The following is an 18,778-nucleotide window of genomic DNA, read 5'->3' as shown; positions in this document are numbered from 1 at the left end:
TGTTGAAACTAGAGGTTACCTGTCAGAACTGATGCTGTTGAAACTAGAGGTTACCTGTCAGAACTGATGCTGTTGAAACTAGAGGTTACCTGTCAGAACTGATGCTGTTGAAACTAGAGGTTACCTGTCAGAGCTGATGCTGTTGAAACTAGAGGTTACCTGTCAGAACTGATGCTGTTGAAACTACAGGTTACCTGTACGAACTGATGCTGTTGAAACTAGAGGTTACCTGTACGAACTGCTGCTGCGCCCCCTGTTGGTTACTCTGTGCCACTACAGCCGCCTGTGCCTGGCTGTCAGGCTGGTTCTGTTGGGGCTGGGCTGCCTGGAGGGTCAGAGTCTGACCACCCTGATAGAAGAGAGGTAGGGTTAGGGTGTTAGGGGGGTGACAGTGTGTGTACACATGTATGTATGTATGTGTGTGTGTGTGTGTGTGTGTGTGTGTGTGTGTGTGTGTGTGTGTGTGTGTGTGTGTGTGTGTGTGTGTGTGTGTGTGTGTGTGTGTGTGTGTGTGTGTGTGTGTGTGTGTGTGTGTGTGTGTATGTGTGTGTGTGTGTGTGTGTGTGTTACCTGCTGCCCTCCGAAGGGGTTGTAAGCGATGACCGGTTGTCCCATGAACATAGAGGTCGGCACCATAACCGCTCCACATGCCATGGGAGCTGTCACTAACTTAGTCACCAACTGCTGTCCCGCCGGAAACCTGGAGAGAGAGAGGAGACATGTTCAATATGTAATCAGTACTGCTGACCCACCAGAAACCTGGAGAGAGAGAGGAGACATGTTCAATATGTAATCAGTACTGCTGACCCACCAGAAACCTGGAGAGAGGAGACATGTTCAATATGTAATCAGTACTGCTGACCCACCAGAAACCTGGAGAGAGAGAGGAGACATGATCAATATGTAATCAGTACTGCTGACCCACCAGAAACCTGGAGAGAGAGAGGAGACATGTTCAATATGTAATCAGTACTGCTGACCCACCAGAAACCTGGAGAGAGAGAGGAGACATGTTCAATATGAACTCAGTACTGCTGACCCACCAGAAACCTGGAGAGAGAGAGGAGACATGTTCAATATGTAATCAGTACTGCTGACCCACCAGAAACCTGGAGAGAGGAGACATGTTCAATATGTAATCAGTACTGCTGACCCACCAGAAACCTGGAGAGAGAGAGGAGACATGTTCAATATGTAATCAGTACTGCTGACCCACCAGAAACCTGGAGAGAGAGAGGAGACATGTTCAATATGTAATCAGTACTGCTGACCCACCAGAAACCTGGAGAGAGAGAGGAGACATGTTCAATATGTAATCAGTACTGCTGACCCACCAGAAACCTGGAGAGAGAGAGGAGACATGTTCAATATGTAATCAGTACTGCTGACCCACCAGAAACCTGGAGAGAGAGAGGAGACATGTTCAATATGTAATCAGTACTGCTGACCCACCAGAAACCTGGAGAGAGAGAGGAGACATGTTCAATATGTAATCAGTACTGCTGACCCACCAGAAACCTGGAGAGAGAGAGGAGACATGTTCAATATGTAATCAGTACTGCTGACCCACCAGAAACCTGGAGAGAGAGAGGAGACATGTTCAATATGTAATCAGTACTGCTGACCCACCAGAAACCTGGAGAGAGAGAGGAGACATGTTCAATATGTAATCAGTACTGCTGACCCACCAGAAACCTGGAGAGAGAGAGGAGACATGTTCAATATGTAATCAGTACTGCTGACCCACCAGAAACCTGGAGAGAGAGAGGAGACATGTTCAATATGTAATCAGTACCGCTGACCCACCAGAAACCTGGAGAGAGAGAGGAGACATGTTCAATATGTAATCAGTACTGCTGACCCACCAGAAACCTGGAGAGAGAGAGGAGACATGTTCAATATGTAATCAGTACTGCTGACCCACCAGAAACCTGGAGAGAGAGAGGAGACATGTTCAATATGTAATCAGTACTGCTGACCCACCAGAAACCTGGAGAGAGAGAGGAGACATGTTCAATATGTAATCAGTACTGCTGACCCACCAGAAACCTGGAGAGAGAGAGGAGACATGTTCAATATGTAATCAGTACTGCTGACCCACCAGAAACCTGGAGAGAGAGAGGAGACATGTTCAATATGTAATCAGTACTGCTGACCCACCAGAAACCTGGAGAGAGAGAGGAGACATGTTCAATATGTAATCAGTACTGCTGACCCACCAGAAACCTGGAGAGAGAGAGGAGACATGTTCAATATGTAATCAGTACCGCTGACCCACCAGAAACCTGGAGAGAGAGAGGAGACATGTTCAATATGTAATCAGTACTGCTGACCCACCAGAAACCTGGAGAGAGAGAGGAGACATGTTCAATATGTAATCAGTACTGCTGACCCACCAGAAACCTGGAGAGAGAGAGGAGACATGTTCAATATGTAATCAGTACTGCTGACCCACCAGAAACCTGGAGAGAGAGAGGAGACATGTTCAATATGTAATCAGTACTGCTGACCCACCAGAAACCTGGAGAGAGAGAGGAGACATGTTCAATATGTAATCAGTACTGCTGACCCACCAGAAACCTGGAGAGAGAGAGGAGACATGTTCAATATGTAATCAGTACTGCTGACCCACCAGAAACCTGGAGAGAGAGAGGAGACATGTTCAATATGTAATCAGTACTGCTGACCCACCAGAAACCTGGAGAGAGGAGACATGTTCAATATGTAATCAGTACTGCTGACCCACCAGAAACCTGGAGAGAGAGAGGAGACATGTTCAATATGTAATCAGTACTGCTGACCCACCAGAAACCTGGAGAGAGAGAGGAGACATGTTCAATATGTAATCAGTACTGCTGACCCACCAGAAACCTGGAGAGAGAGAGGAGACATGTTCAATATGTAATCAGTACTGCTGACCCACCAGAAACCTGGAGAGAGGAGACATGTTCAATATGTAATCAGTACTGCTGACCCACCAGAAACCTGGAGAGAGAGAGGAGACATGTTCAATATGTAATCAGTACTGCTGACCCACCAGAAACCTGGAGAGAGAGAGGAGACATGTTCAATATGTAATCAGTACTGCTGACCCACCAGAAACCTGGAGAGAGAGAGGAGACATGTTCAATATGTAATCAGTACCGCTGACCCACCAGAAACCTGGAGAGAGAGAGGAGACATGTTCAATATGTAATCAGTACCGCTGGGAGACATGTTCAATATGTAATCAGTACTGCTGACCCACCAGAAACCTGGAGAGAGAGAGGAGACATGTTCAATATGTAATCAGTACTGCTGACCCACCAGAAACCTGGAGAGAGAGAGGAGACATGTTCAATATGTAATCAGTACTGCTGACCCACCAGAAACCTGGAGAGAGGAGACATGTTCAATATGTAATCAGTACTGCTGACCCACCAGAAACCTGGAGAGAGAGAGGAGACATGTTCAATATGTAATCAGTACTGCTGACCCACCAGAAACCTGGAGAGAGAGAGGAGACATGTTCAATATGTAATCAGTACTGCTGACCCACCAGAAACCTGGAGAGAGAGAGGAGACATGTTCAATATGTAATCAGTACTGCTGACCCACCAGAAACCTGGAGAGAGAGAGGAGACATGATCAATATGTAATCAGTACTGCTGACCCACCAGAAACCTGGAGAGAGAGAGGAGACATGTTCAATATGTAATCAGTACTGCTGACCCACCAGAAACCTGGAGATACTGCTGACCCACCAGAAACCTGGAGAGAGAGAGGAGACATGTTCAATATGTAATCAGTACTGCTGACCCACCAGAAACCTGGAGAGAGAGAGGAGACATGTTCAATATGTAATCAGTACTGCTGACCCACCAGAAACCTGGAGAGAGAGAGGAGACATGTTCAATATGTAATCAGTACTGCTGACCCACCAGAAACCTGGAGAGAGGAGACATGTTCAATATGTAATCAGTACTGCTGACCCACCAGAAACCTGGAGAGAGAGAGGAGACATGTTCAATATGTAATCAGTACTGCTGACCCACCAGAAACCTGGAGAGAGAGAGGAGACATGTTCAATATGTAATCAGTACTGCTGACCCACCAGAAACCTGGAGAGAGGAGACATGTTCAATATGTAATCAGTACTGCTGACCCACCAGAAACCTGGAGAGAGAGAGGAGACATGTTCAATATGTAATCAGTACTGCTGACCCACCAGAAACCTGGAGAGAGAGAGGAGACATGTTCAATATGTAATCAGTACTGCTGACCCACCAGAAACCTGGAGAGAGAGAGGAGACATGTTCAATATGTAATCAGTACTGCTGACCCACCAGAAACCTGGAGAGAGAGAGGAGACATGTTCAATATGTAATCAGTACTGCTGACCCACCAGAAACCTGGAGAGAGAGAGGAGACATGTTCAATATGTAATCAGTACTGCTGACCCACCAGAAACCTGGAGAGAGAGAGGAGACATGTTCAATATGTAATCAGTACTGCTGACCCACCAGAAACCTGGAGAGAGGAGACATGTTCAATATGTAATCAGTACTGCTGACCCACCAGAAACCTGGAGAGAGAGAGGAGACATGTTCAATATGTAATCAGTACTGCTGACCCACCAGAAACCTGGAGAGAGAGAGGAGACATGTTCAATATGTAATCAGTACTGCTGACCCACCAGAAACCTGGAGAGAGAGAGGAGACATGTTCAATATGTAATCAGTACTGCTGACCCACCAGAAACCTGGAGAGAGAGAGGAGACATGTTCAATATGTAATCAGTACTGCTGACCCACCAGAAACCTGGAGAGAGAGAGGAGACATGTTCAATATGTAATCAGTACTGCTGACCCACCAGAAACCTGGAGAGAGGAGACATGTTCAATATGTAATCAGTACTGCTGACCCACCAGAAACCTGGAGAGAGAGAGGAGACATGTTCAATATGTAATCAGTACTGCTGACCCACCAGAAACCTGGAGAGAGGAGACATGTTCAATATGTAATCAGTACTGCTGACCCACCAGAAACCTGGAGAGAGAGAGGAGACATGTTCAATATGTAATCAGTACTGCTGACCCACCAGAAACCTGGAGAGAGAGAGGAGACATGTTCAATATGTAATCAGTACTGCTGACCCACCAGAAACCTGGAGAGAGAGAGGAGACATGTTCAATATGTAATCAGTACTGCTGACCCACCAGAAACCTGGAGAGAGAGAGGAGACATGATCAATATGTAATCAGTACTGCTGACCCACCAGAAACCTGGAGAGAGAGAGGAGACATGTTCAATATGTAATCAGTACTGCTGACCCACCAGAAACCTGGAGAGAGGAGACATGTTCAATATGTAATCAGTACTGCTGACCCACCAGAAACCTGGAGAGAGAGAGGAGACATGTTCAATATGTAATCAGTACTGCTGACCCACCAGAAACCTGGAGAGAGAGAGGAGACATGTTCAATATGTAATCAGTACTGCTGACCCACCAGAAACCTGGAGAGAGAGAGGAGACATGTTCAATATGTAATCAGTACTGCTGACCCACCAGAAACCTGGAGAGAGAGAGGAGACATGTTCAATATGTAATCAGTACTGCTGACCCACCAGAAACCTGGAGAGAGAGAGGAGACATGTTCAATATGTAATCAGTACTGCTGACCCACCAGAAACCTGGAGAGAGGAGACATGTTCAATATGTAATCAGTACTGCTGACCCACCAGAAACCTGGAGAGAGAGAGGAGACATGTTCAATATGTAATCAGTACTGCTGACCCACCAGAAACCTGGAGAGAGGAGACATGTTCAATATGTAATCAGTACTGCTGACCCACCAGAAACCTGGAGAGAGAGAGGAGACATGTTCAATATGTAATCAGTACTGCTGACCCACCAGAAACCTGGAGAGAGAGAGGAGACATGTTCAATATGTAATCAGTACTGCTGACCCACCAGAAACCTGGAGAGAGAGAGGAGACATGTTCAATATGTAATCAGTACTGCTGACCCACCAGAAACCTGGAGAGAGAGAGGAGACATGTTCAATATGTAATCAGTACTGCTGACCCACCAGAAACCTGGAGAGAGAGAGGAGACATGTTCAATATGTAATCAGTACTGCTGACCCACCAGAAACCTGGAGAGAGAGAGGAGACATGTTCAATATGAACTCAGTACTGCTGACCCACCAGAAACCTGGAGAGAGAGAGGAGACATGTTCAATATGTAATCAGTACTGCTGACCCACCAGAAACCTGGAGAGAGAGAGGAGACATGTTCAATATGTAATCAGTACTGCTGACCCACCAGAAACCTGGAGAGAGAGAGGAGACATGTTCAATATGTAATCAGTACCGCTGACCCACCAGAAACCTGGAGAGAGAGAGGAGACATGTTCAATATGTAATCAGTACTGCTGACCCACCAGAAACCTGGAGAGAGAGAGGAGACATGTTCAATATGTAATCAGTACTGCTGACCCACCAGAAACCTGGAGAGAGAGAGGAGACATGTTCAATATGTAATCAGTACTGCTGACCCACCAGAAACCTGGAGAGAGAGAGGAGACATGTTCAATATGTAATCAGTACTGCTGACCCACCAGAAACCTGGAGAGAGAGAGGAGACATGTTCAATATGTAATCAGTACCGCTGACCCACCAGAAACCTGGAGAGAGAGAGGAGACATGTTCAATATGTAATCAGTACTGCTGACCCACCAGAAACCTGGAGAGAGAGAGGAGACATGTTCAATATGTAATCAGTACTGCTGACCCACCAGAAACCTGGAGAGAGAGAGGAGACATGTTCAATATGTAATCAGTGTGTGTGTGTGTGTGTGTGTGTGTGTGTGTGTGTGTGTGTGTGTGTGTGTGTGTGTGTGTGTGTGTGTGTGTGTGTGTGTGTGTGTGTGTGTACATACTGTATCTGAGTGTTGTCTTGTGTGAAGGTGGCTACAGCTTGTTGTGTGTTGTTCTGTGGTAGACTGGTACTGATCTGTAGTAAGTTGGGCTGGCCAGGCTGGGACATGATCATGTTGTAGACAGGTTGTTGCTGCTGCTGTTGCTGCTGCTGTTGCTGGTGATGTTGACGCTGCTGCTGTTGCTGGTGCTGTTGACGCTGCTGCTGGACCTAGAGGGAGACAGAGGGCAGACAGAGATGATGTCAGAGAGAGAGAGAGAGCAGGTTCTCACAAAGATGATGTAATTGATAAGACAGGTCTAACACTGTGGCTGTTCAGGTATCTATTACCATGGTGATTATATTACAGAACTTAACAAAACATAGCATACAACTAAATAACATATCAACTAAATAACATAACTACTAAATAACATAACTACTAAATAACATAACTACTAAATAACATAACTACTAAATAACATAACTACTAAATAACATAACAACTAAATAACATAACTACTAAATAACATATCAACTAAATAACATATCAACTAAATAACATAACAACTAAATAACATAACTACTAAATAACATAACAACTAAATAACATAACTACTAAATAACATAACAACTAAATAACATAACTACTAAATAACATAACTACTAAATAACATAACTACTAAATAACATAACAACTAAATAACATAACTACTAAGTAACATAACACTAAATAACATAACTACTAAATAACATAACTACTAAATAACATAACTACTAACATAACATAACTACTTAAATAACATAACTACTAAATAACATAACTACTAAATAACATAACTACTAAATAACATAACATACTAACATAACATATACTAACTAAATAAGCATAACAACTAAATAACATAACTACTAACATAACATAACTAACTAAATAACATAACTACTAAATAACATATCAACTAACATAACATAACTACTAACATAACATAACAACTAAATAACATAACTACTAAATAACATAACTACTAAATAACATAACTACTAAATAACATAACTACTAAATAACATAACAACTAAATAACATAACACTAAATAACATATCAACTAAATAACATAACTACTAAATAACATAACTAAATAACATATCAACTAAATAACATAACTACTAAATAACATAACTACTAAATAACATAACTAAATAACATATCAACTAACTAACATAACAACTAAATAACATAACAACTAAATAACATAACTACTAAATAACATAACTAAATAACATATCAACTAAATAACATAACTACTAAATAACATAACTACTAAATAACATAACTAAATAACATATCAACTAACTAACATAACAACTAAATAACATAACAACTAAATAACATATCAACTAACTAACATAACAACTAAATAACAGAACTAATAAATAACATAACAACTAAATAACATAACTACTAAATAACATAACAACTAAATAACATAACTACTAAATAACATATCAACTAAATAACATAACTACTAAATAACATATCAACTAAATAACATATCAACTAAATAACATAACAACTAAATAACATATCAACTAACTAACATAACAACTAAATAACAGAACTAATAAATAACATAACAACTAAATAACATAACTACTAAATAACATAACTACTAAATAACATAACTACTAAATAACATAACAACTAAATAACATAACTACTAAATAACATATCAACTAAATAACATAACTACTAAATAACATAACTACTAAATAACATAACTACTAAATAACATAACTACTAACTAACATAACAACTAAATAACATATCAACTAACTAACATAACTACTAAATAACATAACTACTAAATAACATAACAACTAAATAACATAACAACTAAATAACATATCAACTAAATAACATAACTACTAAATAACATATCAACTAAATAACATATCAACTAAATAACATAACAACTAAATAACATATAAACTAAATAACATAACTACTAAATAACATAACTACTAAAGAACATAACTACTAAATAACATATCAACTAAATAACATAACTACTAAATAACATAACTACTAAAGAACATAACTACTAAATAACATATCAACTAAATAACATAACTACTAAATAACATATCAACTAAATAACATAACTACTAAATAACATATCAACTAAATAACATAACAACTAAATAACATAACTACTAAATAACATAACTACTAAATAACATAACAACTAAATAACATAACTACTAAATAACATAACTACTAAATAACATAACTAATAAGTAACATAACTACTAAGTAACATAACTAAATAACATATCAACTAAATAACATAACAGCTAAATAACATAACTATTAAGTAACATAACAACTAAATAACATAACTATTAAGTAACATAACTACTAAATAACATAACTACTAAAGAACATAACAACTAAATAACATAACTACTAAGTAACATAACTAAATAACATATCAACTAAATAACATAACAGCTAAATAACATAACTATTAAGTAACATAACTAAATAACATAACTACTAAATAACATATCAACTAAATAACATAACAACTAAATAACATAACTACTAAATAACATAACTACTAAATAACATAACTACTAAATAACATAACTACTAAATAACATAACTACTAAATAACATAACAACTAAATAACATAACAACTAAATAACATAACTACTAAATAACATAACAACTAAATAACATAACTACTAAATAACATATCAACTAACTAACATAACAACTAACTAACATAACTACTAAATAACATAACTACTAAATAACATAACTACTAAGTAACATAACTAAATAACATATAAACTAAATAACATAACAGCTAAATAACATAACTATTAAGTAACATAACTAAATAACATAACTACTAAATAACATATCAACTAAATAACATATCAACTAAATAACATAACAACTAAATAACATAACAACTAAGTAACATATCAACTAAATAACATAACTACTAAATAACATAACTACTAAATAACATATCAACTAAATAACATATCAACTAAATAACATATCAACTAAATAACATAACTACTAAATAACATAACTACTAAATAACATAACTACTTAATAACATAACTACTAAATAACATAACAACTAAATAACATAACTACTAAATAACATATCAACTAAATAACATAACAACTAAATAACATAACTACTAAATAACATAACTACTAAATAACATAACAACTAAATAACATAACTACTAAATAACATAACTACTAAATAACATAACTACTAAATAACATAACTACTAAATAACATAACTACTAAATAACATAACTACTAAGTAACATAACAACTACAACTAAATAACATAACAGCAAATAACATACTAAAGTAACATAACAAATAAATAACATAACTAAGTAACATAACACTAAGCTACTAAATAACATATCAACTAAATAACATATCAACTAAATAACATAACGCTAAATAACATAACATAGTACAACTAAATAACATAACTACTTAACATACACATAACTACAGCTAAATAACATAACAACTAAATAACATAACAACTAAATAACATAACTAATAACATACCAGCATAACTAACTAAATAACATAACTACTAAATAACATAACCTAAATAACATACTCAACTACAACTAACACTAACTACTAAATAACATAACTACTAAATAACATAACAACTAAATAACATAACAACTAAATAACATAACAACTAAATAACATATCAACTAAATAACATAACTACTAAATAACATAACAACTAAATAACATAACTACTAAATAACATAACAACTAAATAACATAACAACTAAATAACATAACTACTTAATATACACTAAAACTACAACTAACATAACTACTTAACATAACACTATACATACTACAAGCTAACACTATCAACTACAATAGCACACTAATCAACCTAAATAACATAACTACTAAATAACATAACTACTAAATAACATAACAACTAAATAACATAACTACTAAATAACATAACTACTAAATAACATAACTACTAAATAACATAACTACTAAGTAACATAACTAAATAACATATCAACTAAATAACATAACAGCTAAATAACATAACTATTAAGTAACATAACAACTAAATAACATAACTATTAAGTAACATAACTACTAAATAACATAACTAAATAACATATCAACTAAATAACATAACAGCTAAATAACATAACTATTAAGTAACATAACAACTAAATAACATAACTACTAAATAACATAACTACTAAGACTAACATAACTACCTAAATAACATAACAGCTAAATAACATAACTATTAAGTAACATAACTAAATAACATAACTACTAAATAACATATCAACTAAATAACATATCAACTAAATAACATAACAACTAAATAACATAACTACTAAATAACATAACAACTAAATAACATAACTACTAAATAACATATCAACTAAATAACATAACTACTAAATAACATATCAACTAAATAACATAACTATTAAATAACATAACTACTAAATAACATAACAACTAAATAACATATCAACTAAATAACATAACTATTAAATAACATAACTACTAAATAACATATCAACTAAATAACATAACTACTAAATAACATAACTACTAAATAACATATCAACTAAATAACATATCAACTAAATAACATAACAACTAAATAACATAACTACTAAATAACATAACAACTAAATAACATAACTACTAAATAACATATCAACTAAATAACATAACTACTAAATAACATATCAACTAAATAACATATCAACTAAATAACATATCAACTAAATAACATAACAACTAAATAACATAACTACTAAATAACATAACAACTAAATAACATAACAACTAAATAACATACCTACTAAATAACATATCAACTAAATAACATAACTACTAAATAACATAACTACTAAATAACATAACTACTAAATAACATATCAACTAAATAACATAACTACTAAATAACATATCAACTAAATAACATAACAACTAAATAACATAACTACTAAATAACATAACAACTAAATAACATAACTACTAAATAACATAACTACTAAATAACATAACTACTAAATAACATAACTACTAAGTAACATAACTAAATAACATATCAACTAAATAACATAACAGCTAAATAACAACTATTAAGTAACATAACAACTAAATAACATAACTATTAAGTAACATAACTACTAAATAACATAACTACTAAATAACATAACAACTAAATAACATAACTACTAAGTAACATAACTAAATAACATATCAACTAAATAACATATCAACTAAATAACATAACAGCTAAATAACATAACTATTAAGTAACATAACTACTAAATAACATAACTACTAAATAACATATAAACTAAATAACATAACAACTAAATAACATAACAACTAAATAACATAACTACTAAATAACATAACAGCTAAATAACATAACTATTAAGTAACATAACTAAATAACATAACTACTAAATAACATAACAACTAAATAACATAACTACTAAATAACATAACTACTAAATAACATAACTACTAACATAACTACTAAATAACATAACTACTAAATAACATATCAACTAAATAACATAACTATTAAATAACATATCAACTAAATAACATAACTATTAAATAACATATCAACTAAATAACATATCAACTAAATAACATAACTATTAAATAACATAACTACTAAATAACATAACTACTAAATAACATAACTACTAAATAACATAACTACTAAATAACATAACATATAAGACACCATAACATGAAATTAAAAAAACAACCCAACATAATGTTTTATAAAGATAATATGAACATAACATACCACTGCTTGGCTGAATACCTGAGCGAGAGAGTTGTTTTGCTGCAGTTGAAGGTTCTGTTGAGGGGGAGGTGTCTGCTGCTGCTGAATGGTGAGCTGACTTCCTGTATGGGCGGGGTTTAGGACAGTCTGCTGCACCTGATTGGTCAGAACTGCTCCCTGTGGCACCACCCCCACCTGAGGCAGCTGGACATTCAACGCTCCGCCAGGCTGCTGCATGAACATCTATCACCACGGAAACAACAGTTGTCAATCATACGGGTCTCTGTGTGCGTGTTTATTTCTGTGTGTGTCTGTGCAGATCTGTCTGTCTGTGTATATAGCCTACCTGTATGACTGAAGGCTGTGCTCTGTGTAGTTGGTCCTATATGTGGTCAATATATATCCTACCTGTATGGGGTCTATATATCTCCTACCTGTATGGGGTCTATATATATATGCTACCTGTATGGGGTCTATATATCCTACCTGTATGGGGTCTATATATATCCTACCTGTATGGGGTATATATATATTCTACCTGTATGGGGTGTATATATATCCTACCTGTATGGGGTCTATATATCCTACCTGTATGGGGTCTATATATCTTCTACCTGTATGGGGTCTATATATATACCCCCTACCTGTATGGGGTCTATATACTCCTACCTGTATGGGGTCTATATATCCTACCTGTATGGGGTCTATATATCTTCTACCTGTATGGGGTCTATATATATCCCGCCTGTATGGGGTCTATATATCCCCTACCTGTATGGGGTCTATATACTCCTACCTGTATGGGGTCTATATATCTCCTACCTGTATGAGGTCTATATATCTCCTACCTGTATAGGGTCTATATATCCTACCTGTATGAGGTCTATATACTCCTACCTGTATAGGGTCTATATATTCCTACCTGTATGGCTGGGGGCTGTACTCTGTGTAGTTGGTCCTGTATGGCTCTGAGTTCATCCTGCTGTCTCTGGATGTTGGCCTGAATCATCCTGGTCCTCTGCTCTAGCTGGTCCTTTAGGTGCTGCATAGCATTCACCTGGGCTGAGAACTCCAGCACCGGCTTGGGGTTGGAGGGGGGAGTAATGGGGGAAGAGAGAGAGAGAGGGAAACAGAGGGAGAAAGATTGTTCCCACCATGTTATATGACCAGCAAGCAGTGTCAGGCTACAATAGGTTCTGATGTCTGTCATACTAGAACTGAATGGCTGTAGAGAGGTTCTGATGTCTGTCATACTAGAACTGAATGGCTGTAGGGAGGTTCTGCTGTCTGACATACTAGTACTGAATGGCTGTAGAGAGGTTCTGATGTCTAACATACTAGAACTGAATGGCTGTCGAGAGGCTCTGATGTCTAACATACTAGTTCTGAATGGCTGTAGAGAGGTTCTGATGTCTAACATACTAGTACTGAATGGCTGTAGAGAGGTTCTGATGTCTAACATACTAGTACTGAATGGCTGTAGAGAGGTTCTGATGTCTGAATGGCTGTAGAGAGGTTCTGCTGTCTAACATACTAGAACTGAATGGCTGTAGAGAGGTTCTGATGTCTAACATACTAGAACTGAATGGCTGTAGAGAGGTTCTGATGTCTAACATACTAGAACTGAATGGCTGTAGAGAGGTTCTGATGTCTAACATACTAGTACTGAATGGCTGTAGAGAGGTTCTGATGTCTAACATACTAGTACTGAATGGCTGTAGAGAGGTTCTGATGTCTGAATGGCTGTAGAGAGGTTCTGATGTCTAACATACTAGTACTGAATGGCTGTAGAGAGGTTCTGATGTCTAACATACTAGTACTGAATGGCTGTAGAGAGGTTCTGATGTCTGAATGGCTGTAGAGAGGTTCTGATGTCTGAATGGCTGTAGGGAGGTTCTGATGTCTGACATACTAGTACTGAATGGCTGTAGAGAGGTTCTGATGTCTGACATACTAGTACTGAATGGCTGTAGAGAGGTTCTGATGTCTGACATACTAGTAATGAATGGCTGTAGGGAGGTTCTGCTGTCTGACATACTAGTACTGAATGGCTGTAGAGAGGTTCTGATGTCTGACATACTAGTACTGAATGGCTGTAGAGAGGTTCTGCTGTCTGAATGGCTGTAGAGAGGTTCTGCTGTCTAACATACTAGTACTGAATGGCTGGAGGATCGTCACACTTTAGCATAGTGTCCCAAATAAGCACCATATTCACTATTTAGTACACTACTTTTCACCAGGCTCCATAGAGCTAAGTCAAAAGTAGTGCACTGTATAGGGAAAAGGGTTCCATTAGGGCTGTAACCTTGGATAGATGGGTACCAGGTGAATAGGGTAGATAGATAGTGTTTCTCACCTGTACGTCTGGCTGTAGTTGGGGTTGTTGTATCACAGGATGGACGGGAGCCACACTGTGTCCCGTGGTCTGAGAACTCATAGACTACACACACACACACACACACAGACAACAGATAAGGATACAGTGTGAGTTTGATTCAGTTGCAGTTGATTCAGAGTTGATTCAATTTAGATTCTTCTCAGGTTGAACTGGATCTGGTCATCTCCTGTTCCTCCACAACAGATTCAATTCATTATGTATTTTAATAGCACCTGTTGGACTCACCCAACCGCCCAGTCAAAACAAACTTGCTTATTTTTTGGGGTTCTGTCCAATCACTTTCTGTCCAGTCACATTCTGTCCAATCAGATCTCACCTGGCTGCTGATGGAGGAGCGTCTCTGTGATGTCATCTCGATGGTGGAGGCAGCATGTGACTGACGAGGGGGCGTGGCCATGTCCATGTGGAGCTTGGAGGCTGTTGCTATGGAGATGAGAGATCCAATTATAGTCAGAGATACCAATGTGTGAGTGGACTGAGATGTGTGTGTGTGTGTGTGTGTGTGTGAGTGGTCTGAGATGTGTGTGTGAGTGGTCTGAGATGTGTGTGTGTGTGTGTGTGTGTGTGTGTGTGTGTGTGTGTGTGGTCTGAGATGTGTGTGTTTGTGTGTTCTCTTACAGGTACAGGTGTTGTCTGAGAGCTGTGAGGAGGTCTTGTGTGAGGACAGAGAGGTGGAGGAGGGGGTGTGGCTACGATCAAAGCGTTCCAGTGCCTCTTTCAGGCTGGAAACTGTGTTGAGCTGAGACTCAGATCCACTGTCTTGACTCTGCTAGAGGGAGCAGAGAGGAGACGGAACAAATCACAATGGAGGTAGATAGATAGATATCGCTTAGACAGTCATAGTTACATTAATAACAGATAGATAGCTACCACTTAGACAGTCATAGTTACATTAATAACAGATAGATAGCTACCACTTAGACAGTCATAGTTACATTAATAACAGATAGATAGCTACCACTTAGACAGTCATAGTTACATTAATAACAGATAGATAGATATCGCTTAGACAGTCATAGTTACATTAATAACAGATAGATAGCTACCACTTAGACAGTCATAGTTACATTAATAACAGATAGATATATACCACTTAGACAGTCATAGTTACATTAATAACAGATAGATATATACCACTTAGACAGTCATAGTTACATTAATAACAGATAGATAGATACCACTTAGACAGTCATAGTTATATTAATAACAGATAGATAGATACCACTTAGACAGTCATAGTTATATTAATAACAGATAGATAGCTACCACTTAGACAGTCATAGTTACATTAATAACAGATAGATAGATATCGCTTAGACAGTCATAGTTACATTAATAACAGATAGATAGCTACCACTTAGACAGTCATAGTTACATTAATAACAGATAGATAGATATCGCTTAGACAGTCATAGTTACATTAATAACAGATAGATAGCTACCACTTAGACAGTCATAGTTACATTAATAACAGATAGATATATACCACTTAGACAGTCATAGTTACATTAATAACAGATAGATATATACCACTTAGACAGTCATAGTTACATTAATAACAGATAGATAGATACCACTTAGACAGTCATAGTTATATTAATAACAGATAGATAGATACCACTTAGACAGTCATAATTATATTAATAACAGATAGATAGCTACCACTTAGACAGTCATAGTTACATTAATAACAGATAGATAGATAGTTACCACTTAGACAGTCATAGTTACATTAATAACAGATAGATAGCTACCACTTAGACAGTCATAGTTACATTAATAACAGATAGATAGCTACCACTTAGACAGTCATAGTTACATTAATAACAGATAGATAGATAGTTACCACTTAGACAGTCATAGTTACATTAATAACAGATAGATAGCTACCACTTAGACAGTAATAGTTATATTAATAACAGATAGATAGATACCACTTAGACAGTCATAGTTACATTAATAACAGATAGATAGCTACCACTTAGACAGTCATAGTTACATTAATAACAGATAGATAGCTACCACTTAGACAGTCATAGTTACATTAATAACAGATAGATATATACCACTTAGACAGTCATAGTTACATTAATAACAGATAGATATATACCACTTAGACAGTCATAGTTACATTAATAACAGATAGATAGATACCACTTAGACAGTCATAGTTATATTAATAACAGATAGATAGATACCACTTAGACAGTCATAATTATATTAATAACAGATAGATAGCTACCACTTAGACAGTCATAGTTACATTAATAACAGATAGATAGATAGTTACCACTTAGACAGTCATAGTTACATTAATAACAGATAGATAGCTACCACTTAGACAGTCATAGTTACATTAATAAGAAAGAGGGAAACCCCACATCAATATGGTGAGCAAAGCAACAACAACACAAGTAATGTATCTCACCTTGTCCAGAGTTACCTCAGGGGGGGGCTCTTCAATGATACCCAGCTCTCTACGCTGCTCTGCCCTCACCTCCGCATAGCTACACAGAGAACAGAACAAGTCACCTCTCCATAGCTACACAGAGAACAGAACAAGTCACCTCTCCATAGTTACACAGAGAACAGAACAAGTCACCTCTCCATAGCTACACAGAGAACAGAACAAGTCACCTCTCCATAGTTACACAGAGAACAGAACAAGTCATCTCTCCATAGCTACACAGAGAACAGAACAAGTCACCTCTCCATAGTTACACAGAGAACAGAACAAGTCATCTCTCCATAGTTACACAGAGAACAGAACAAGTCACCTCTCCATAGCTACACAGAGAACAGAACAAGTCACATCTCCATAGCTACACAGAGAACAGAACAAGTCACCTCTCCATAGTTACACAGAGAACAGAACAAGTCACCTCTCCATAGTTACACAGAGAACAGAACAAGTCACCTCTCCATAGCTACACAGAGAACAGAACAAGTCATCTCTCCATAGTTACACAGAGAACAGAACAAGTCATCTCTCCATAGCTACACAGAGAACAGAACAAGTCACCTCTCCATAGTTACACAGAGAACAGAACAAGTCACCTCTCCATAGTTACACAGAGAACAGAACAAGTCACCTCTCCATAGCTACACAGAGAACAGAACAAGTCATCTCTCCATAGCTACACAGAGAACAGAACAAGTCACCTCTCCATAGTTACACAGAGAACAGAACAAGTCATCTCTCCATAGTTACACAGAGAACAGAACAAGTCACCTCTCCATAGTTACACAGAGAACAGAACAAGTCACCTCTCCATAGCTACACAGAGAACAGAACAAGTCACCTCTCCATAGCTACACAGAGAACAGAACAAGTCATCTCTCCATAGTTACACAGAGAACAGAACAAGTCATCTCTCCATAGTTACACAGAGAACAGAACAAGTCATCTCTCCATAGCTACACAGAGAACAGAACAAGTCATCTCTCCATAGTTACACAGAGAACAGAACAAGTCATCTCTCCATAGCTACACAGAGAACAGAACAAGTCACCTCTCCATAGTTACACAGAGAACAGAACAAGTCACCTTTCCATAGTTACACAGAGAACAGAACAAGTCACCTCTCCATAGTTACACAGAGA

At 36.9% G+C, this 18,778-nt stretch overlaps 1 protein-coding gene across 4 annotated transcripts in view; it reads right to left on the bottom strand.

Moving 5' to 3' along the window:
- Nucleotides 1–18,778, bottom strand: part of LOC106594386 (circadian locomoter output cycles protein kaput) — a 52,449-nt gene that overhangs the window by 7,056 nt on the left and 26,615 nt on the right. For 2 of the 4 annotated variants that reach the window (XM_082973955.1, XM_082973954.1), the window contains 9 exons: nucleotides 17,604–17,682; nucleotides 15,794–15,944; nucleotides 15,492–15,598; nucleotides 15,134–15,217; nucleotides 13,700–13,858; nucleotides 12,799–13,020; nucleotides 6,924–7,132; nucleotides 571–700; nucleotides 230–349 (listed from right to left, as the gene is read on the bottom strand). In XM_082973955.1, coding sequence (XP_082830081.1) covers nucleotides 230–349; nucleotides 571–700; nucleotides 6,924–7,132; nucleotides 12,799–13,020; nucleotides 13,700–13,858; nucleotides 15,134–15,217; nucleotides 15,492–15,598; nucleotides 15,794–15,944; nucleotides 17,604–17,682 — 1,261 coding nt within the window. The remainder of the gene's footprint in view (nucleotides 1–229; nucleotides 350–570; nucleotides 701–6,923; nucleotides 7,133–12,798; nucleotides 13,021–13,699; nucleotides 13,859–15,133; nucleotides 15,218–15,491; nucleotides 15,599–15,793; nucleotides 15,945–17,603; nucleotides 17,683–18,778) is intronic. The other 2 variants (XM_082973957.1, XM_082973956.1) reach the window with 2 other exon arrangements.

Source organism: Salmo salar, chromosome 04, assembly GCF_965601325.2.
Source record: "Salmo salar chromosome 04, fSalSal1, whole genome shotgun sequence".
In the NCBI taxonomy this organism is placed as follows: Eukaryota; Metazoa; Chordata; class Actinopteri; order Salmoniformes; family Salmonidae; genus Salmo; species Salmo salar.
The sequence above is the reverse complement of the archived record's forward strand: the minus strand, read 5'-3'. Positions and strand labels throughout refer to the sequence as shown.